The 23,098-nt window shown below is 46.6% G+C and overlaps 1 protein-coding gene across 4 annotated transcripts in view; it reads right to left on the bottom strand.

Annotated features, from left to right (window-relative positions):
* Positions 1-23,098, bottom strand: part of ASH1L (ASH1 like histone lysine methyltransferase) — a 131,721-nt gene that overhangs the window by 36,443 nt on the left and 72,180 nt on the right. For 3 of the 4 annotated variants that reach the window (XM_068252588.1, XM_068252587.1, XM_068252586.1), the window contains exons 4-8: positions 14,688-14,777; positions 11,036-11,681; positions 10,753-10,938; positions 9,070-9,164; positions 857-930 (exon numbers count right to left, since the gene is read on the bottom strand). In XM_068252588.1, coding sequence (XP_068108689.1) covers positions 857-930; positions 9,070-9,164; positions 10,753-10,938; positions 11,036-11,681; positions 14,688-14,777 — 1,091 coding nt within the window. The remainder of the gene's footprint in view (positions 1-856; positions 931-9,069; positions 9,165-10,752; positions 10,939-11,035; positions 11,682-14,687; positions 14,778-23,098) is intronic. The other variant, XM_068252589.1, reaches the window with a different exon arrangement.

Genomic DNA, 23,098 nt, shown 5'->3' with positions numbered 1-23,098 from the left:
GGGGGAGAAGAGGCCACAAAAGGGGGTTGGATCCCATCAGGGAGCCCCAAGCTAATGTCACTAATGTTGCTGCACTCCGGCTCAAACTGGCAATGTTTCAACCGGTTACATGGTCACTGGTGTGCTCCACTGCTTGGGAAGGCAGTGTGATGACTTTCTTTTACTGGGGCTCTCGAGGACCACATAAAATGGCAAGGGGGGCTGCATTCAGCTCGCGGGCCTTGAGTTTGACACCTGTGCTCTGTAGGATCCAGAGGCTTCCCTCTTCTTAAAGGGAAGGTTCAGGGACTTTTTAAAAAAAATAAAAATCCGCATCCACTTACCTGGGGCTTCCTCCTGCCTGCCTGCCGTGGCAGGCAGGAGGTGCCCTCGGCGTCGCTCCGCAGGCTGCCGGTGGTCTCCGGTGGCCGACCCGACCTCGCCAGGCCGGCGGCCAGGTCGGGCTCCTTCGGCGTTGAAAAATGCGCCTCACGGCGGCGCGCTGACGTCATCGGACGTCCTCCGGGCTTTACTGCGCAGGCTCAGTAGTTCTGAGCCTGCGCAGTAAAGCCCGGAGGACGTCCAATGACGTCAGCGCGCCGCCGTGAGGCGCATTTTGGAATGCGGAAGGAGCCCGACCTGGCCGCCGGCCTGGCCAGGTCGGGTCGGCCACCGGCAGCCTGCGGAGCGGCGCCGAGGGCACCTCCTGCCTGCCACGGGCTGGAGGAAGCCCCAGGTAAGTGGATGCAGGTTTTTATTTTTTTTAAACAGTCCCTGAACCTTCCCTTTAAGTGTTTCCTTTTTGACTTGAGCTACGGCTCAGGTACACCTTAGTTCATTTATCTTTCAGCAATCCCCGGGTGCAGTCAGGGCTTACCTGGTTGTGCTTCCACTGCCACAGGATATCGTAGGGCAACTGGAAGTCGTTCCTCTTGTGCCTGAGATATTTCCCTGGAAAAGTCAGATAGAGAGAGGTGAGCTTATGTCTTCATGCACAGTAGAGGTGATCTACGCAGCTAGAAACTGATGTTTGGAGGAGATCAATATGATCGTCTCTCATCAACAGGCACCATGAAAAGACGAGCATCCTCCCTGTTCTTGGTTTAGGACTTAGGAATGACTTTTCCATCTTGATGAGACAAATGTATTTTCCCTTCTACTAACTAAACAGAATTTATTTTTAATTTAAAGGATACCTGAGGTGACATGTGACATGATGAGATAGACATGTATGTACAGCGCCAAGCACACTAATAACTATGCTGCGTTCCTTTTTTTCTTTCTCTGACTGAAAGAGTTAAACATCAGGTATGTAAGTGGCTGACTCAGTCCTGACTCAGACAGGAAGTGACTACAGTGTGACTCTCACTGATAAGAAATTCCAACTTTAAAACACTTTCCTAGTAGAAAATGCCTTTTGAGAGCTGCAAAGAGATAAAAGGGTAAATAGTTCATAGATTTTAGCTCTGGCATACTTTAATGAATGTGTTATGGAGCAAAAGCAATAAAACAGTAAAAACTTAAAAAGTAGACTTATATATAAAATAAACCTGTGGAATATCTTAAAGAGAGTCTAAAGCCTCCAAAAATACCTGTTTTTACTTGTCAGTTTTCTTCAGCATTAATGCCATAGCTGAAAAGCCACTTCCCTGCAAAAGAATGCTCAAGTTGTGGTGTGTGTGTGTGTTGTGGTGTGTGTGTGCGCACAGTGTGTGAGTGTGTGTGTGTGTGTGTGTGTGTGTGTGTGTGTGTGTGCGTGCGCACAGTGTGTGTGTGTGTGTGTGTGTGTGTGTGTGTGTGTGTGTGTGTGCCCAGTGTGTGTGTGTGTGTGTGTGTGTGCCCAGTGTGTGTGTGTGTGTGTGTGTGGTGTGTGTTGTGATGTGTGTGTGTTGTGTTGTGGTGTGTGTGTGCGCACAGTGTGTGTGTGGTGTGTGTGTGTTTTGTGTGTGTGTGTGGTGTGTGTGTGTGGTGTGTGTGTGTGTGTTTGTGTGTGGTGTGTGTGGGTGTGGTGTGTGTGGGTGTGGTGTGGGTGTTGTGGTGTGTGTGTGTGTGTGTGTGTGTGTGTGGTGTGGGTGTTGTGTTGTGGTGGGTGTGTGTGGGTGTGTGGTGTGTGGTGTGTGTGTGGTGTGTGTGTGTGGTGTGTGTGTTGTGGTGTGTGTGTGTGTGTGTGTGTGTGTGTGTGTGGTGTGTGTGTGTGTGGTGTGTGTGTGTGTGTGTGTGTGTGTGTGTGTGTGTGTGTGTGTGTGTGTGTGGTGTGTGTGTGTGGTGTGTGTGTGGTGTGTGTGTGTGGTGTGTGTGTTGTGGTGTGTGTGTGGTGTGTGTGTGGTGTGTGTGTGGTGTGTGGGTGTGTGTGTGTGTTGTGGTGTGTGTGTGTGGGTGTGTGTGTGGTGTGTGTGTGTGGTGTGTGTGTGTGTGTGGTGTGTGTGTGGTGTGTGTGTGTGGTGTGTGTGTGGTGTGTGTGTGTGGTGTGTGTGTTGTGGTGTGTGTGTGGTGTGTGTGTGTGGTGTGTGTGTGGTGTGTGTGTGTGGTGTGTGTGTGGTGTGTGTGTGTGGTGTGTGTGTGTGGTGTGTGTGTTGTGGTGTGTGTGTGGTGTGTGTGTGGTGTGTGTGTGTGGTGTGTGTGTGTGGTGTGTGTGTGTGGTGTGTGTGTGTGGTGTGTGTGTGTGGTGTGTGTGTGGTGTGTGGGTGTGTTGTGGTGTGTGTGTGGTGTGTGTGTGGTGTGTGTGTGTGGTGTGTGTGTGTGGGTGTGTGTGTGGTGTGTGTGTGTGGTGTGTGTGTGTGGTGTGTGTGTGTGTGTGGGTGTGTGTGTGGTGTGTGTGTGTGGTGTGTGTGTGGTGTGTGTGTGTGGTGTGTGTGTTGTGGTGTGTGTGTGGTGTGTGGTGTGTGTGTGGGTGTGTGTGTGGTGTGTGTGTGTGGTGTGTGTGTGGTGTGTGTGTGTGGTGTGTGTGTGTGGTGTGTGTGTTGTGGTGTGTGTGTGGTGTGTGTGTGGTGTGTGTGTGTGGTGTGTGTGTGTGGTGTGTGTGTGGTGTGTGTGTGTGGTGTGTGTGTGTGGTGTGTGTGTGTGGTGTGTGTGTGGTGTGTGGGTGTGTTGTGGTGTGTGTGCACGTAGTTTTTTTGGGGGGGAAGGATCTCAATATCAAAATCAGAGAAATCTCAATATTACTATTGTAGGGAGAGACACAAACCACCGCAGAGCATTCTCAATAATACTATTGTAGGGTGAAGGTAGGGGCACAAAGTACTGCAGAGTAAGCTTAGTACAGTGAAACCTCCATTATCCGGCACCAACAGGGATCAGCTAATGCCGGGTAAAGGGGCCCATACACCTAACGATTTTCCCTCCGATATACAGCAGATTCGATCACTGTGATCGAATCTGCTGTGAAAGCGTTGCGCAAACGCTGACAGAACGATCGATTTCCGTCCGAAATCAATCGTTTCCGTCGATTCCCGCCGATCCGTCCGCCCGGAAGATTTCGCTCGAACGCTGGCGGGTCGGGAGTGCGTCGATAGCGGCGTTCAAATGCCCGACGACAGCTGCAATACATTACCTGCTCCGCCTGCGCGTCCCCGCTCTCTCCGCGGTCAATTCTCCGTGCTCGGCTCCTCCAGCTTTACTGAACTTCCTATCCCGGCAGGAAGTTTAAACAGTAGAGCGCCCTCTACTGTTTAAACTTCCCCGGTAGGAAGTTCAGTGAAGCTGGAGGAGCCGAGCACAGAGAAGAACACAACGGAGACCAGGGGACACGCGCCGGCCGGATCAGGTAATGCATAGCCGGCGGGAGGCGGCAGCTTCACAGATTGTGATCGGTTTCAGGTTGAAATCGATTCACAATCTGTTTGCAGTAAAGGCAGCCATACGATCTCTCTCTGATCAGATTCGAACAGAGAGGGATCTATCTGTTGGTCGAATCTGATGGCAAATCGACCAGTGTATGGCCACCTTAAGTGTAGTTTCTGGTTGCTTGAGAGTCAATGTTAAAAATAGGTCTAGCTAAAAAACAACACTAAAAAACTGTGTACAGAGGCGCTTTGAGTCCGCCAGGAGAAAAGCGCAATATAAGTGTTCTGTGTTTGTTTGTACTTACCATAAACTCTGTACTAATGTTGAAATACAGTAATTAAAAACACATTAGGACAAAGGACAGACTTAAAGCCAATGGGTACCGGATTCAAAAAGAAAAATTCAGATACTCACCTAAGGAGAGGGAATGCTCGGTCCTAATGAGCCTTCCCTCTCCTCTCCCGGTGCCCTCGGTGCTGCGCTGGCTCTCCCGTTCGCGTCCGCCGCCGCAGGGACTTCAGAGGTCTTCGGGAGCACTCGGGCTCCTGAAGACGGGCCGCTCCATACTACGTACGCGCGAGTGCATCATAGAGGGCGCTCGCGCATGCGTAGTATGGAGCGGCCGCGTCATCGGGAGCCCGAGTGCTCCCAAAGGCTTCCGAAAGCTCCCGAAGGCATGCGGAAGTGGCAGTATTTGACCGAATTGGTCGAATACTGCCACGGGTGATCCTGCGCGGGACCGGGCACCGGGAGAGGAGGGGGAAGGCTCATTAGGACCGAGCCTTCCCTCTCCTTAGGTGAGTATCTGACTTTTTCTTTTTGAATCTGGTAAACATTCACTTTAAAGGGATACTGTAGGCGGGTCGGGGGAAAATGAGTTGAAGTTACTCGGGGCTTCTAATGGTCCCCCGCAGACATCCTGTGCCCATGCAGCCACTCACCGATGCTCCGGCCCCGCCTCCAATTCACTTCTGGAATTTCCGACTTTAAAGTCTGAAAACCACTGCGCCTGCGTTGCCGTGTCCTCACTCCCGCTGATGTCACCAGGCCTGCCCAGTACGCTCCTGGTGCAATCAGCGGGAGTGAGGACACGGCAACGCAGGCGCAGTGGTTTTCAGACTTTAAAGTCTGAAATTCCAGAAGTGAACCGGAGGTGGGGCCGGAGCATCAGTGAGTGGCTGTGCGGGCACAAGGACGTCTGTGGGTGACCATTAGAAGTCCCAGGTAACTTCAACTCATTTTCCCCTGTCCCCCCTACAGTGTCCCTTTAACGTAATGTAAGAGAGGTTTATTACTGTATAAAGAAGTGTAAAAGTAGATTTATGCATCCTGCCAGGCCAGGACTTTTTGTATGGTTGCTTGAGAATTCTGGTTAACTGAGTTCTAGAAAATGGGGTTTTTACTGTATTACTTACTAGGAAAGGGGGGGGGGGGGGGTACAAACTACTGCAGAGAAATCTCAGTATTACTACTGTTGGGGGGAGATCTGCAGAGAAATCTCCCCATTGTTTGTAGGAACGGATGATACCCAAACTAGTGTGTAGAAGTATCACCACGGTGTGTGGTGAGGAAACACAAAGGAGTACAGACACAAACTGTTGCAGGGATACTTTGCCACTGTGGGGGAGGGGCAGCCACAAACCACGGCAGGGAAATATTGTAGGAGGGGCAGAAAAAACAAACTCCTACAGGGGGGAGTATAACCGCTGCATTGTCAGCGCCAAACTTCCCCCTGAGGAAACAACAGCTGGAAGGCAAGGACAGCTTAGAGTGTATAACCTCCTAAACAAAGCGCACACACACACACAGCGAACAGGACGCTGGTGTCCCCACAAGTCTAGAGAGAAATGTTTTTCTTCCAGCCTCGTACCCTGAGCTGGAAGGCTGAAGTGCTGGCAGGTTCCAGGAAGAGTCTGGATCTGCTGGGAATTGCCTTCTTTTGGGATGACCTCACTGCAGGAAACAATAAGCTCTTTCAGCGGCTGTGGCTCTCAGCCAGCAGAGCACAGAACTTTCCCTCTCTCTCTCTGTGGCGGAGCAGACATCAGGAAAGTTATATGGCCAAGAATAGAAAGTTGTAATGCTATACTCGAGCCGAGCTATTGCATACTCTAATTAGGGCGGCTCTGTGTGTAATATGGCGTCACATATGAGATCTCCTCTCCGCCCTGCTGCAGTGTTTACATGAAAAGGCGCTCGCTGGGTAATTATCACCCTCCAGGAAAGGCCGCTGGTAGCAATAATCCCGCTTCCTCTCCTGCTTGGCTCTGGGAGAGAGTTTTCTTACGTACGCTGGTCTGTCTCCTTCCTCTCTTACAGAATGTTTATTAAAGTCAGCCTCCTGTTCTTTCCAAACTCCTGCAGCACCTACAATCTATAGCATGTAGGAGGTTGGAGGCATTTGTAACTGCAGCTGCCTGTTTTTCCCCTGAATGGTTTCCTGTGTGGCTAGGGAAACAAAATCTCAGGTCTACACTGAATACAGAATATCCAAATATATGTGCGCTGCATGTTACACCTAACTAACAGATATAGGCCTTGATTCACTAACCGGCACTAAGCCAGTTAGTGTGCCTTATCACTTAGTGGGCACAAACTACAGCGCTAACCTTATCTGAGGTTAGTGTGCCTTATCTGAGGTTAGTGTGCCTTATCTGAGGTTAGTGTGCCTTATCTGAACTTAGTGCCCCTTAAGTAGCTTTGTGCACACTAAAAGACAGAGCACAAAGCTACATCGCACACTGCACCGCGCACAGCGTAATGCGTCAATCTTTGCGTGCGGTGCGACGATAACGTCGCACCCGCTATACTGTATATGATGCGACCATAAGGTCGCCTAGGATGCAACGATAACGGTGCATAAGGTTGCATCATGTACAGTATAGCAGGTGCAATGTTATCGTGCAGTGCGCGATGTAGCTTTGTGCATCTTTTAGTGTACATAAAGCTACTTGAGGGGCACTGAGTTCAGATAAGGCACACTAACCTCAGATAAGGCACACTAACCTCAGATAAGGCACACTAACCTCAGATAAGGCACACTAACTCAGATAAGGCACACTAACCTCAGATAAGGCACACTAACTCAGATAAGGCACACTAACCTAACCGGCTTAGCGCCGGGTTAGTGAATCAAGCTCATAATGTCCAAAGTGAATCAGTTCTCCAATGCCAGGGTTAGACAATGAAAGGAGGAAAGGTAGTGTCCAGAACAGCTCTCCCAGTGGTGGGATTTGACAGGTGTCTGTATCATAAAAAGAAGAGAGTGCTCCCATGGTGCAATACCTTTAATTCAGCAAATTGCAAAAGAAATGCATGTACAAGATTGCATACATTTTGCAAGGGCATCTCACTTCGGACATTGGCCATGGCCAGCAGGGGACAACAACAAAGTTACGTCTTAAGTCTGGAGTCCAGGCAAGCTCTGTGTGCCAGGTGATAATGACCAATGACCACCCTTGTTGATGTCCCGCGCTGGCCACGGTCCATGTCAGAGAAGTGCGTGCATTTCTTTTGCAATTTGCAAACTGAATTAAAGGTATTGCTCTCTTCTCTCTCCTTTCTCCGATACCTACACTGAATACAAGCCCTGATTCCAATGACTGGAGATATGCCTCAATCTACTGTCTACAAATCACAGTAGGCCAATGATTTAGACAGTTGAGCATTCTAGGGTCGATGCCTCACCGATCCAGTCTCCTCCCCTGCAAGAGCCCAGTAAGAGTACTGGGCTCTTGCAGGGGAGGAGACTGGATCGGTGAGGCATCGACCCTAGAATGCTCAACTGTCTAAATCATGGGCCTGCTTTGAGGCTGCCTGTGACTACTTGGAAATACTGTTGAGTCTCTGCAACTGCAGAGATTGGGGGTCTTTCCAGTGACTTAGGAGAAGGGGGATTGTAGTGTGTCAGCAGTCACCTGATCCATGCAGGTCCATTCTTTGGCCAATGTACACTGGCTACACATGCTGCAAAAGAACTTGGCTTCTCTCGAAACCCCCTTCCCCAAAGCCTCTTGGTTCTGCTCACCTCCCAAGCTTAATTGCCTCAGTTCCCCTCTCTTAAAACAGATACTATCGCTATTCAGTAAGGGTCTAGGAACAGTGAGGGCTTCCTGTTCCATAAAAAATTATCTGGAGTGTAACCAAGATAGCTGCAGGGTCTTGTAGTAGCTGCACTTAGGCTAATTTATACACTGTTGCTACTGACAGGTTCATGGGTTATTTTCTGCTCTGTAGCTAGGCAAACATTAGCTACTTTGTATTTGTCCGAGATCCCACAATGCACGATGCCTACAGGCGTAGGTCTAGAATTCTCTGACGCCCAGAAGGAATAATGTGGTGGAGGGCTACAATTACTTAGCAGACAAGGGAACAAAGGTAGGCAAAGCCCCACTTAAAGAGAAACTCCGACCAAGAATTGAACTTTATCCCAATCAGTAGCGGATACCCCTTTCATGTGAGAAATCTATTCCTTTTCACAAACAGACCATCAAGGGGCGCTGTATGACTGATATTGTGGTGAACCCCCCCCCCCCCCACAAGAAACTGAGGAACGTGGTACTCCTGGCAGTTTCCTGTCTGTGAACCTCATTGCATTGTGGGAAATGGCTGTTCACAGCTGTTTCCAACTGCCAAAAAAGCATGCAGCAGCTACATCACCTGCCAACAGTAAAAATGTCACAATGTAATAAATGTCATAATGTAAATCAGGGATTGAAAAGATTTTACAATGGACAAACACTGACTAAATCATTTATACATAAATATTGTAAAAATGAAGCACTTTTTTTACTACATTATTTTCACTGGAGTTCCTCTTTAAGCCTTGTACACGCGCCAAACTAAAGTCGTTTAAAGGTCTGCCGAACTACAGGTTTTGCCTTATCGGACGTCAATCGTGTTAAAAAAATGTAGCCAGGCAACAACCGGTATTGGGCATCGTGCCTGACCCCCTGGCGGATCAATTCGCCTGTCTGTTGGGCAGATATTGTGGAGTCGCCCAGGTGTGTACAATGTTGTTCACATGACACTGCTCAGAGAATCCCAGCATGTAGTAAGACTGTCATTTGGAATACCGGTGTTTGTAGACAACATCATTTAAAAAGACTTGTTGTTTTGCTAGGGTAATGTTGTTGGTGCGAGAGGTCACTTTTATCTAGCGTATTTTCGGACCTTAACTCGTACTTAGATAATGAACCACGTTAACATGTGGCATGTAAACCCTATTGTTGCCCTGAGGGTCGGAGGGATAAGAATTCTCTTTCAACTTGTGGAATGTAATGCTATGGTAGCAAGATGTCCACTCACCAATATGGATTGGTGCCGGCAGCAGACCGTACTCATGTTCTCGTGGGTTATACTCCAACTTCTCCTTCTTTAGCTGCATCAGACGAGTCTTCGGGCTGCCACACAATGAGACACAACACTGTGATATTATAAAACTATAGAGTCATGTGAAAAGTAAGTGCACCTCGTGTTAAAGTGAACCCCAAGTAAAAGTAATATTGAAGACTGCCAAATTTATTTCCTTTTAAATAATACCAGGTGCCTGGCAGCCCTGCCTATGTATTTGACTTCAGTAGTGTCTGAATAACACCAGAAACAAGCATGCAGCCGAATCTTGTCAGATCTGACAATAATGTCAGAAACCTGTGATCTTCTGCAAGCTTGTTCAGGGTCTATGGCTAAAAGTATTAGAGGCAGAGGATCAGCAGGACAGCCAGGCAAAAGGTATTACTTAAAAGGAAATAAATATGTCAGCCTCCACATAACCCTCACCTCGGATTCACTTTAACTTTTTTTCTAGACTTTATCATATGTGGCTATATCTATATTTTATCTTTACAGTACCGTATATAAATATAAATGTGAAGCAAATAAACAAGTATTTAATTGACTCTGCAGAAATTTAATGAATAAAAAAAAAAAAAAAAAACACCAACACGTATGCTAATTCCTTTTGTAAGCTCACATTTTGATATTAATAGTAGCAAAAGCTACTGATGAATTTGAGGCGTTCCAGGAATTGTCTTTCAGCATCTAGCGTTCAATTCTTCTGGCTGAACTTGTGGAATGGAGCAACGGGAATGGAGAAACTCTAGCCCTACAGCATTGCGGCAAGTTAGGCCAAACTGCTAGTGGAAACAGGAGAAAGAAGAAGGGTCCGCACTTGTCCAAAGGAACAACCTTTATTGAATGGACTTAGCCATAGACAGCCAAGGCAACATTAGAAAGCTTACATGTTTCGGACTATCTGTCCTTAATCATAGCTAACAACACTTTGGCTATATGGCCATATAAGTAGGAGTCTCAAAGTGTCACAACCGCCCATTGCTCCGCTATGGACAAGTGCGGACCCTTCTTTTTCCTGTGACCTTTTGGATTTGCTGACCAGGTCGTGCACTGTCAGAGGAGCAGTGGGATGTAACGGTGTTCACCCTGTCATATAGTGGAAACAGGAGTTGCAGGCCCTGTAAAGGCAAACACTGAACAGTTTCTTAGAAGTTCCTCTGCAGTATCTATGGACTTGCTAGTAGCTGGTAGGCTGGCCATGGGTCCATGTTGGTCTACCATCGACAGGCCGAAATACCATTTATATGGCCTGGTGAAAAACCATACACTTTAGGCTTTAGGCCATAGTAGCTAAGAAAACACCTCCCTCAGTCCCAGGGGCGTAACTAGAGGGGTGCAGTCCTTGCAATGAAAAGGGGGCCCAGAGTTGTGGGTGGGGGCTCAACTGCTAACCTTCCCTTCCTCCGATACAGGGGACTATATTTCAGATCAGGTGTGTTTATGTCTATACTTGTTATGGGGGTGAAGATCATGATGACCACACTTGTTTTATGACACTAGTGAGATGGTCCCAAGGGCCGTGAAGGGCACCAAGGGAAGGGAAGGGGTGTGAACAATTGGGGGGCCCCATGTTTCACTGGGGGGGGGGCCTTGAATTGTAGTTACGCTACTTCTAAGGCATGAAACATGAATACTCACTCAGTGGTCTTGTAAACATCGGAAAAGAGTCCAGCTTTTTGGTATTTCTTTTTGGGAGGGCGAGCCACCTTCTTTTCCCGTTGGAGGAGGGGTGACAGGTGACGTGACAAAGCATCAGTTCGGGTTCCATGACTCAAGCTGACATTATGGCCGGAACAGTCATCGGTGAAAGTGATGTCAGCCAGACTGAAAGAGAAATGAGAGAATGATGATGAGGTAACCAGGCATGCAATCATTTCATTTACAGGAAGAAGCAAATCATGTCACACAAAGTATCCCATACCCCATGCTGCTCTCCTGCTCGTCTTCCAGAGATGTTCTCAGACGCTTCCTTATCTGCTTTTCAATTCCCAGGTGCTTCCTCTTCCAGCCCATGTGATGTTCACCGGTCAGATTAACCCCCTGTACTACAGCCTCAATCACATCAGTCACTGTGTCCGATCGATCGCCACTTTTGTCCCGCTGGCTGGGGGCTGCCAAGTTCAGCACAGAGTCCAAGGGGTACTTCCTGGGTCTTCCCGGCCTCCTCTTTACAATATTGTTGCCTGTACGAGATTGTCTCTGCAGTTTCTTAGCTTTAAGGATCTTATTAACATGGTCCAAGTTCCTTTTAGAGGCCAGAATGTTATCGTAGTTGTACATGCGGCGTGCTTGCTTCCGGATGGCCTCCACCATGCTTCTCTTGAGGCTCGATGAGCTCAAACCATCAACAGAAGGCTCCACAGATGGTGATGACCCAAGATGAGGGTCCGCCCTGCTCTGACCTTTTTCTCGGCCATGAACCCTGGCAGGGCTGGAAGTGGAGGGTGCAGAGGCTGAAGCAGAGTGGGCATTGTCCTTATCACCATAAAATGTGCGTTGCAGCAAGCAGTCTGATGAATCCTCCATTGCAGAACTGTGCCGTGTGCTTCGTAATGGGACCCCCATAACTGGAAGAGACATTGGACAGATTTTTGCTCCCACTGCATGAATAAGAATCACATCACACAGAATACTCTTATATGGAATTACATTAGCATTTAGCACACAGTCTCCTACTCTGATATCAGACTATGCAACACAGCAGACTCACACAGTAGAGAAAGACCCCCTCCTCCAGAAAGGTAAACCAGATGAAATTCCAGTACATCCCTTTGGTCAATCACAGGACAACTATCTGGCCTGTCACAGAATATGTCACAACACATATCTCTGGCCTATCACAGGACATTATCTCTGGCCTCTCTTAGGACATATCTCCGGCCTATCATAGGACATATTCTGGTCTACCACAGGACAGATCTCTAGCCTATCACAGGACATATCTCTGGCCTATCACAGGACATTATCTCTGGCCTATCACAGAACATATCTCTGGCCTATCACAGAACATATCTCTGGCCTCTCATAGGACATATCTCTGGTCTACCACAGGACATATCTCTGGCCTATCATAGGATATATTCTGGTCTACCACAGGACATATCTCTAGCCTATAACAGGACATACTTCTGGCCTATCACAGGACATATCTCTAATTTACTACAGGACATTTATCTGGTCTATCATAGGACCTTTTTCTGGTCTATCATAGGACATATCTCTGGTCTACCACAGGACATATCTCTAGCCTATAACAGGACATATCTCTGGCCTATCACAGGACTTATCTCTGTTCTACCAATGGACAGGTATCTGGTCTATCACAGCACATATCTCTGGCCTATCACAGCATATATCTCTCCTATCACAGCACATATCTATGGTCTACCACAGGACATGTATCTAATCTATCACTGGGCATATCTCTGGCCTATCATAGGACAGATCTCTGGCCTATCACAGGACATATATCTGGTCTATCATAGGACATCTATCTAGTCTATCAAAAAGACATATTTAAGCATAATAAGCACAATTTGGGCCTATTACAGAACACCTCTCATATTTAAAACAATTTTTTTGGCTTATCAAAGGAAATCTTTCTCGACGATCACAGGACACCACTCTGGCTCATCACTTTCCTCTGACCTACCATAGGACATCGTGCCAGCATATGACAGCACACTTCTCTCATATTTGAGAGGATAATTCTGGTCAAGCAAAGGACATCTCTATGGCTAATGACAGGACATCACACTGGCCTATCATACAACACATCTTTAGACTATCAGGTTTCCATATTTATTTCCTTTTAAATAATGCATATTGCCTGGTTGTCCTACTTAGCGTCAGTTTTTAATAATCTTGGCCATAGACCTGGAACAAGCATGCTTGTTTCAGGTGGTTGATTCTGACACCACTGCTGCCAAAAAGATCAGCAGGACTGCCAGGCAACTTGTATTGTTTACCAGGAAATAAATATGGCAGCCATCATATCCCTCTCACTTCATGTGTACTTTGACACAGGACATCTCTGTAGCTTCAGTGCACGCTTCTCTTACCTATTACAGAACATCTTTCTGGACTATTACATGGACTTCTTTCCTGCTAATTGAAGAAGTGGAGTTCCGCAAAATATCCAATATGAATCTAAACCCAGCGCTATGAAGTTGGTACAAAAATCATCTGACTCTGACTTCTCAGTTTCTGAAACCACCGATTCAGACTCCAGGTACCAAAAATTGCTCCGACTCCAACTCCACAGCCTTGTATAAACCTTTATTGAGTCAGATAAAACCAGTACACCAAGATAGCCGACATGTTTTGGACGCACACTGGTCCTTAAAGCGGAATATAACCCTGCATTTCAACTTTGCTCTTAAACATTATTTACAGCATATTATATGCAACCAGCATTTTTTTTTTACTAGACCAGCATTGGAAGGGTTACACACAGAGCTTTAAAGTTCCCGAAGTTTAGATAGATACATTTAAGTAAACACAATGTAACAAGTGAGGAATGTGACTCACTCTCTCTCTCTGTGTCCGGGAGGTCCTGCACAGTCAGAGAGTGTGTCAAAATCACCACTTGTTACATTGTGTTTACTTAAATGTATCTATCTAAACTTCGGATGCGTCTGCATTTCTCTCCACCGAACTTTAAAGCTCTGTGTGTAACCCTTCCAATGCTGGTCTAGTAAAAAAAAAAATGCTGGTTGCATATAATATGCTGTAAATAATGTTTTAGAGCAAAGTTGAAATGCTGGGTTATATTCCGCTTTAATAAATCGCCTGATTCTGCTGCATTTGGCACTGAGTTACTGGTTATTTGCACTGACCACCATACATAGGGGTTGAGCGGATTTCACCATAAATCTTCTCTCCTGCACTGGACTTCTTTCTGCTCTATCACTACAGTAAAAACCAATTATCTGGCCTATCACAGGACATGTCTCTGGCCTATCACGGTAAATGTTTCTTATCAATCACAGGATATTTCTCTGAACTGCCACAGCAGTACTCCTAAGCTCCATACACATGCTAAACCACCTTTGCTATGGTGGCATGGCTGAGAAGATTATTGTCCATGTAGACTGATCCGTCCTGGTGGATCGGTTTGGACGATAATCAGTGTTAGTGGTTTGTATTGAACGATACCAAACGATCGATCCATTCAAACTACTCATGTGTGGCAAATTATGCACTTCAGGGTCCTCAATTTCGCGCTACCACTACTGATTCAATTGGCAGAACGTTGTAGTGATATCGTTTAATACAACCATGCTCAAACACTATCAGGGATCACTCGTTTTCAAATGACGGTGATCAAGCGAATGTATGTAGATTGACTTATCACAGGACATCTCTCTGGTCCTTATAGAATCAGCAGACTGGTAGACACACATTTATAACATTTAACGCAAGACCTCCATCTTCAACATGCTTCAGTGATGTAAGTCACACAATAACTCAGATTCTATAAACCCTGGTTTTGATTTTCACCAAAGTAGATTTTGAAATCATATCTACTGAGCTTGAAATCTATGCAACACCGAGGAGCCTGGGTCTTTTACCTGAGCAGGAAGTGCTTTCAGATGCTGTCCTCCTCCTAGATGGACTATAGCTGCTGCTCTCTGGAGTTGTCAAGATGCGCTCCTGGGAAGCTATGAGACAAAGAGCCAATCACTTCCACAGCACATGACTAAGATCACCATTCAGCAAGGCAATCAGATAGCTTGTTTATAAGGTGCAGCACTGCCTCCTCCAAGCCAGGAGTCTCTGCTGGGGGAGACTGTGCTTAAGATGCAACCCGGGTCCTACCTGGAAGTTAACCAAACTAGTACACGGCACACCAATAGCTCAACAGTGATAAGCTTGAAGCATGTACCACACCCCTCACCAGTGACACCTACATACCCTACTCACGGGAACTCACATGTTATTCAAATTGAACAGTCACATAATTTGCACATTGTCAGTCACGTGATACACAAATCACAAAACAATAATTGTTTCCACATATTCTATCAACCTCAAAAAAAATAAACCAATCTGGGTGGAACTATATGATCCCAGTTCTACCCCAGCTAATAACTGAGGAACATTCTTGCCAGGTCACAGAGGTGTAAACTAGTACATTAAATTATTACAGTACCAATAGTTGTTTTGTTATTTGTGTATCATGTGATTGACAATGTACATGTCATGTGACCGTTTATTTTGCATATCACGTGAGTTCCTGAGGGTGGGGTATTTAGATGTCACTGGTGAGGGGTGTGGTACACCTGAGAAAGGGCAACGCCTCAAACGTGTTGTGTACCTCTAAATCAGAGGTGTCCACATTTTTTCAGCTTGAAAGCTACTTCAATAATGACTACGGTAATTTAAAATAATCTACCAGGTAGAATCTACCTACAGATGCAAGTCACAAATGCTCTACATGCTTCAATACAGTTTGTCACTACTGAGCCATTTGTGTGCCATTTCCAAGGTTGTTCACTTGTGTCAGGTTGGCAGGAGTGGTGTCCCTGCAGGAGTCAGGTACCGGGGAACTGGTCTGGAGACCAGGGTGGTGTGGTAGGTGTGGTGATCTCATTGTCCTCCATGAAAGTTGTCTGAGAACTTTAGCGGAGAACAGACATTTATTGTCCATTCTCCACTCATTTCTAAACAGACTGTAAACGGCTCCTATTTTCTAAATAGAAGCCGTTCATACTTGTCACTCTGCAACATATCTAGAGGATCTGTTGAGGTAAGCGTACACCACCTTTGTGTAGTCCACAATAATTCCAGGCAGGCAGATGCGTTCCCCCATATGGGGGTAACGCATCTGTCCCGGGCTACAGCTGGACCATCGTAGCGGACATTACACTGCACATGGGAACTGAGACTTATGGCCTATGTCTCTTTTACTGGCTGCATTGCAACCTATGAGACAAAGGACACCAGTGGACCGGGTGTGGTGGCCACTCGGAATTATTATAGCATGACAGGATACTTGTTTTGTCTTCCATACTCCATATGAAATGACAATGTACAGTGCTGTCTACTAGATATGATGCACAGAATGATGCTCAATTTACACTGCTGCTACGAGGCTACGAGGCATCTGGAAGTCATATTACTATTCCCTATAACACGAAGAGTCTTCTATAGAAAGGGATCCTAGGCCTACAAGAAAGGCCTTCATGTCTCTAATGCACAATTAAAAATGTGAATTGAATTACCTGGTAGGGATAGCAGGAACAAGTATCTAGATATATGGTTCACTCTTAGTTCTGGAGACACCAGGAATTGATGGAAAGTGCTCAAAAGTGGGTGAAGGTCCAGTAATGGGTCTTTTCTTTATGTCATATTTTCATCCATTTCTCCATGGAAGGATCACTCCAGCAACTACACCCTCTCCAGTCTAAAGCCTGGTCTACACTTTCAATTATGAGTGTCCAATCGCTGACCAATTTTACCACCTCCATGTAGTTATGAGGGTCAACAGATAATGAAATACTAGGAGCAGATTGTGTAGGTAAACAATAAACCATCATACTACATGGAAGTGGTAAAATTGGTCAGCGATTGGCCAATCAAAATTGCAGGTGTCTACCAAGCTTAAAGCCTGGTACATACATAAAATTTTGATTGGCCAAATCACTGGCCAATTTTAACACCTCCGTGTATCTTGAGGGCCAACAGATTTTTAATACTATGACCAGATTGTGTAGGTGAGCTCTCACTACATGGAAGTGACAAAATGGCAAAGCATTGGTCAATCAAAACTGGATCTGTTTATAAGGCTTAAAGAGAACCCGAGGTGGATTTTTGGGGGGGCAGATGGGACACAGAGGCGTGTTCTCTGCCTCATGACATGCCTCTGTGTCCCCCCACCACTGCTCTCTGCCCTCCCACCGCCACACTATAGCTCCCCAGAGATTAGCGACAATATTAGTCACTCTCTCGGAGGTAAACATGTGGGAGAGGGATTCCCTGCTCAAAACGCCCGCCAGGGGCATTCATGCAGGGTTTCCCCAGTTGCCATTGGCCAGCTCTCTCTCCCTGGCCGCGCCCCTTTCGGCTCCGCCGCCTCCCTGCTTGCTGTGAGAGACACACAGTCTTCTCCTTTCAGCGTCGTGATCCACAGGTCACCAAAGTGGAAGTGGGCCATTGCAGTCCACAGGAGCAACGGTTTCGGAGGCTACCTGATCCGCTCAGCCCCCCGGATCATGTAGCCTAGTTTTGTTTTGTTTTTCATTTCATGACCACACCTTGGGCTCTCTTTAAAGTGAAGGTCCAAGCTAAAAAAACAAACAAACTGCACTTACCTGGGGCTTCCTCCAGCCCCTGGCAGTCGTTCTGTGCCCTCGCCGCAGCTCCGGTGGCTCTTAGTGTCTTTCGCTGCAGAAGCCGGCTTCCTGGTCGGCTTCTTCTGCGCTCCACCGCGCAGGTCACTTGGTCCGGCCGACGTCATCAGGATTATACTGTGCAGGCACAGAACTACTACGCCTGCGCAGTACAATCGTGATGACATCGGCCGGACCACGTGACCTGCGCCGTGGAGCGCACAAGAAGCCGACCAGGAAGCCGGCTTCTGCAGCGAAAGACACTAAGAGCCACCGGAGCTGCAGCGAGGGCACAGAACGACTGCCAGGGGTTGGAGGAAGCCCCAGGTAAGTGGAGTTAGTTTGTTTTTTCTGCTTGGATGTTTCCTTTAAGCCTGGTACACACTTTCAATTATGATTGGCCAATCACTGACCAATTTTACTACCTCCATCTAGTATGAGGGTTTACCTACACTATTTGTTCATAGCATTCCATATCTGTTTATCCTGATACTACATGAAGGTGGTAAAATTGGTCAGTCATCGGCCAATCATAAGTGTGTACCAGGCTTCCACACATCCAATTTTGATTGGCCAAACAATGGCCAATTTTACCACTTCCATGTACAGTAGTAAGAGGGCTAACCGACTTTGAATACTATTAACAGATTGTATCGGTAAGCCCTCATACTACATGGAAGTGGTAAAATTAGCCAGTCATTGGCCAATCGATACTGGATGTGTGTATGTACCCTAAATGTCAGCATTAAAGGGAACCTGAAGCAAGAATAAGGAGGCTGCCATATTTATTTCCTTTTTAAATAATACCAGTTGCCTGGCAGCCCTGCTGATCTATTTGGCTACAGTAGTGTCTGAATCGCACTAGAAACAAGCATGCAGCTGATCTTGTCAGATCTGACAACAACGTCAGAAACACCTGATCTGCTGCATGCTTGTTCAGGGGCTATGGCTAAACATATTAGAGGCAGAGGATCAGCAGGATAGCCCGGCAACTGGTATTGCTTAAAAGGAAATAAATATGGCAGCCTCCATATACCTCTCACTTCAGGTTCCCTTTAATACCAATAAGGAGTTTTGGAAGTTTGAGTCCAAATCTCTGCTCTGGAGATCTGTCTTGAGCACAAATCCAACAGAGGCAACCTACTTCTACCCCATTTTCTCTACTGGAATCAATTCAGAAATTGGGTGGTGCCAGCAGCAAGTGGGTGGAGTTAGAATCAGGTAGGAGGTGTCACTGTGATTTATGAGAAGTTAATGTAAATTTACAGTCTTAAAAATATCCATTTTAAAAGCCAATTGCCTAAAAGGTCTCCCAATCAATAGGCAGAGAGGTCAATGTGCTCAGCAGACAAAACCACACAGTCCACAGGCTGACAGGAGTGAAGACAAGTCTCTCTTCATACTACAGAACCCGCCAGTAACTGCAGCATGCCTGGCTGAAGGTCATTTCCTCTGTGATGTGCGGCACAGCACAACTATCTTTAGCTGCATCTATTTATACTGTGACCGGTCTTCTCTCTGCAATGTCACTGGAGAAAGACAGTGCTTCTCCAGCTCATCCTCCACAAGAAAGGAGCCAAGCACAGACCATACCACCAGCAAGCTGTCCAGGGGGAAAGTGGCTCATGCCAATGCAAAACAACCATACGGAGCATGGAGAGCTAAAATACAGAAAGCCCAACATCATGTGGTACCGGGACTCTTCCCTACGCATAGACCAGCAAAACTACTGACAGTGCAGCCGACCAATCACCAGAGCTCCCACTGAGAGTGCAACACATCTCTATACACAATCCCTAAATACAGCACCAGTTACTATAGACACCACTGAGAATGTAGCCTATCCATACCCCAGAGACACGACTGAAAATGCAGCCGATCCATTCCCTGGAGGACACACTGAGAATGCAGTCAAACCATTCACTGGAGGCACCACTTAGAATGCAGCCTATCCATCCCCTGGAGGGAGGCACTGAGAATGCAGCCTATCCATTCCCTGGAGCACCCACCGAGACTGTAGCCTATCCATTCCCCAGAGGAACCACTGAGAATGCAGCCAATCCATCCCCTGGAGGCACCACTGAGAATGCAGCCTATACATTCCCTGGAGGCACCGCAGAGAATGCAACCTATCATCCCCCAGAGACAACTGTGGATGCACCACTGAGAATGTGGCCTATCTTTTTCCTGGAGGCACCACTGAGAATGCAGCCTATCCATTCCCTGGAGGCACCACTGAGAATGAAGCCTATCCATTCCCTGGAGGCACCATTGAGAATGCTGCCTATCCTTTCACTGGAGGCACCACTGAGAATGCAGTCTATCCATTCTTTGGAGGCAGCACTGAGAATGCAGCCTATCCATTCCCTGGAGGCACCACTGAGAATGAAGCCTATCCATTCCCTGGAGGCACCATTGAGAATGCTGCCTATCCTTTCACTGGAGGCACCACTGAGAATGCAGTCTATCCATTCTTTGGAGGCAGCACTGAGAATGCAGCCTATCCATTCCCTGGAGGCACCACTGAGAATGCAGCCTATCCATTCCCTAGAGGCACCACTGAGAATGCAGCCTATCCATTCCCTGTAGGCACCACTGAGAATGCAGCCTATCCATTCCCTGGAGGCACCACTGAGAATGCAGCCTATCCATTCCCTGTAGGCACCACTGAGAATGCAGCCTATCCATTCCCTGGAGGCACCACTGAGAATGCAGCCTATCCATTCCCTGTAGGCACCACTGAGAATGCAGCCTATCCATTCCCTGGAGGCACCATTGAGAATGCTGCCTATCCTTTCACTGGAGGCACCACTGCGAATGCAGCCTATCCATTCCCTGAAGGCACCACTGAGAATGCAGCCAATCTATTCCCTGGAAGCACCACTGAGAATGCAGCCTATCCATTCTTTGGAGGCACCACTGAAAATGCAGCCTATCCATTCCCTGGAAGCACCACTGAGAATGCAGCCTATCCATTCTTTGGAGGCAGCACTAAGAATGCAGCCTATACATTTCCTGGAGGCACCACTAAGAATGCAGCCTACACATTTCCTGGAAGCACCACTGAGAATGCAGCCTATCCATTCCCTGGAAGCACCACTGAGAATGCAGCCTATCCATTCTTTGGAGGCACCACTAAGAATGCAGCCTACACATTTCCTGGAAGCACCACTGAGAATGCAGCCTATCCATTCTTTGGAGGCAGCACTAAGAATGCAGCCTATACATTTCCTGGAGGCACCACTAAGAATGCAGCCTATACATTTCCTGGAGGCACCACTGAGAATGCAGTGTATCCATTCGCACGGAAGCGCGTATGATGTGAACGAGGCCTAAGGGTACAACAAACAATGAGGCCTGCCCATTATCTAGAGAAAACATTGAGGGTCTATCCTATTTGAGAACAATAAGAAAAATGCATATACATTTTTGTAGAGACCTTGGTAAAACTTCACTGAGCTTTTAGCAGCAGTAAATGAGAGCTTAAGACTGACTCCAAACACTTTAACATCACAAAACTGGCAGAACCACACCTGCCACGGGACATATGGACGCACAACAGCTGGGCAGAGATGATGGCATATTTGCTCAACTCAGCCAGCTGCCTGACAGATGACAGAGCTATGGCCATGCACTGTGCTTCAGTGAAAAGAATACATGAAAATCACCCTAAAAGAAAAGGACACCGAGAGCACAATATAGCATAGTAAGTCTTAATACCAGGATAAGAGTATCAACAATATAAGTATACTCACAAACCAGGGTTACCAAAAAGGCAACCACCGTAATGGCAGGTGGAGAGATTAGACCCAATCCCACTCAGGTTTAAAGAGACTCCGTAACAAAAATTGCATCCTGGTTTTTTTCATCCTACAAGTTCCTAAAGCTATTCTAATGTGTTCTGGCTTACTGCAGCACTTTCTACTATGACAGTCTCTGTAATAAATCAATGTATCTTTCCCCTGTCAGACTTGTCAGCCTGTGTCTGGAAGGCTGCCAAGTTATTCAGTGTTGTGGTTCTGCTATGAACTCCCCCTTCCAGGCCCCTCTCTGCACACTGCCTGTGTGTTATTTAGATTAGAGCAGCTTCTCTCTTCTCTCTTATCTTTTACAAGCTGGATAAATCGTCCTCTGAGCTGGCTGGGCTTTCACATACTGAGGAATTACAAACAAGGGCAAAGCTGTTTGCAGGAAGAAAAGAGCAGCCTGAAACGTCAGTGCATGGGGGAAAGAAACACACAAATGATCTCTTAAGATTCAAAAGGAATGCTGTATACAGCCTGCTTGTGTATGGATGTATTTTTCTATGTGTGGACATACTGTACATCAACCTACTTCCTGTTTTGGTGGCCATTTTGTTTGTTTACAAACAAACTTTTTAAAACTGTTTTTAACCACTTTTAATGCTGCGAGGAGCGGCGAAATTGTGACAGAGGGTAATAGGAGATGTCCCCTAACGCACTGGTATGTTTACTTTTAAACGATTTTAACAATACAGATCCTCTTTAAGAAGTCGCTCTCTGTAGATCGGTAAGATGGGGTAACACCCCTCCACCAAGCATTGACTAGACAATGTACAAAGATGTGTAACAGACGCACCAAAGTAGTATAAAAACAATTAAAAACTGTTGAAAAAGATAAGGTAGTGGTGGACTTACGGTACCTCCTTCAAGTAGACACCAAAAATCATTGGTTTAAGAAAAACAACAATTTTATTCACAATACTCCGATACTTTGGGAGTATTGTGAATAAAATTCACTCCGAGAATAAAATATACTCCGATACTTTGGGAGTATTGTGAATAAAATTGTTGTTTATCTTAAACCAACGATATTTGGTGTCTACCTGGAGGAGGCAAGTCCACCACTACCTCCTCTTTTTAAAGTTTTTAATTGCTTTTATACTACTTTAGTGCCTCTGTTACACATTTCAGGACTACCATGATGATATAAATGGGTAGTGTGACGAGAGAAAATTTGGAGTCAATTTGTTGTGCTCATGTTATCCTACTAAAAGCTTACTGACATGTTAGCATGGTTTCTCCAAAACCTGTTGTCCTTCAATTTGCTAGACGTAAAGGCTAAGAATGCAGTCAGTGTTCCTGTTAAATAGTAAATAATGTGGGGTCAGCGCTCAGGATACAGTCTCTGTAGCAAGGTCTTGCAATACAAAACACAGTCTCTGTTACGAGTTCTTGCAGCACAAAACACATGTGGGGGGGAGTATGCCAGGCACCACTCCCCCTCAAGCTGAATAAACTCACCAGATCCAATGGCCAGAATGGGCCCGCAATCGCTTTAGGAGTATAGGCCACCCCTCAGCCAGTCCTGCCGATCTCAGCTGGGCACTTGTACTCCTAGACCAGCAGGAGGTCTACCCAATACGAATGACACTCCAGTACTTTAGTCCTCAAGGAAAAAAACGCTTGACATAGCGTAAAAGTATAAAGGGATTCCCATATTTATTTAAAAAACACATAAAAATGCCGGTATATCAGCACATAGTTCAATATAGATCATGCAATCCAAGTAAAGCGGGTATGCTGATAGATGGAGAGCACGCAGCCTTAGCAAGCGTGATGGCCGGTAACAGTTCCGCCTCAGCCCTTCCCCTACAGCGAGCCGCTAGTTAATTTGAAAAGCGTGTACCC

The sequence above is a fragment of the Hyperolius riggenbachi genome, chromosome 9 (assembly GCF_040937935.1).
Source record: "Hyperolius riggenbachi isolate aHypRig1 chromosome 9, aHypRig1.pri, whole genome shotgun sequence".
Taxonomy (NCBI): Eukaryota; Metazoa; Chordata; class Amphibia; order Anura; family Hyperoliidae; genus Hyperolius; species Hyperolius riggenbachi.
This window is presented reverse-complemented; position numbering and strand designations above follow the sequence as displayed.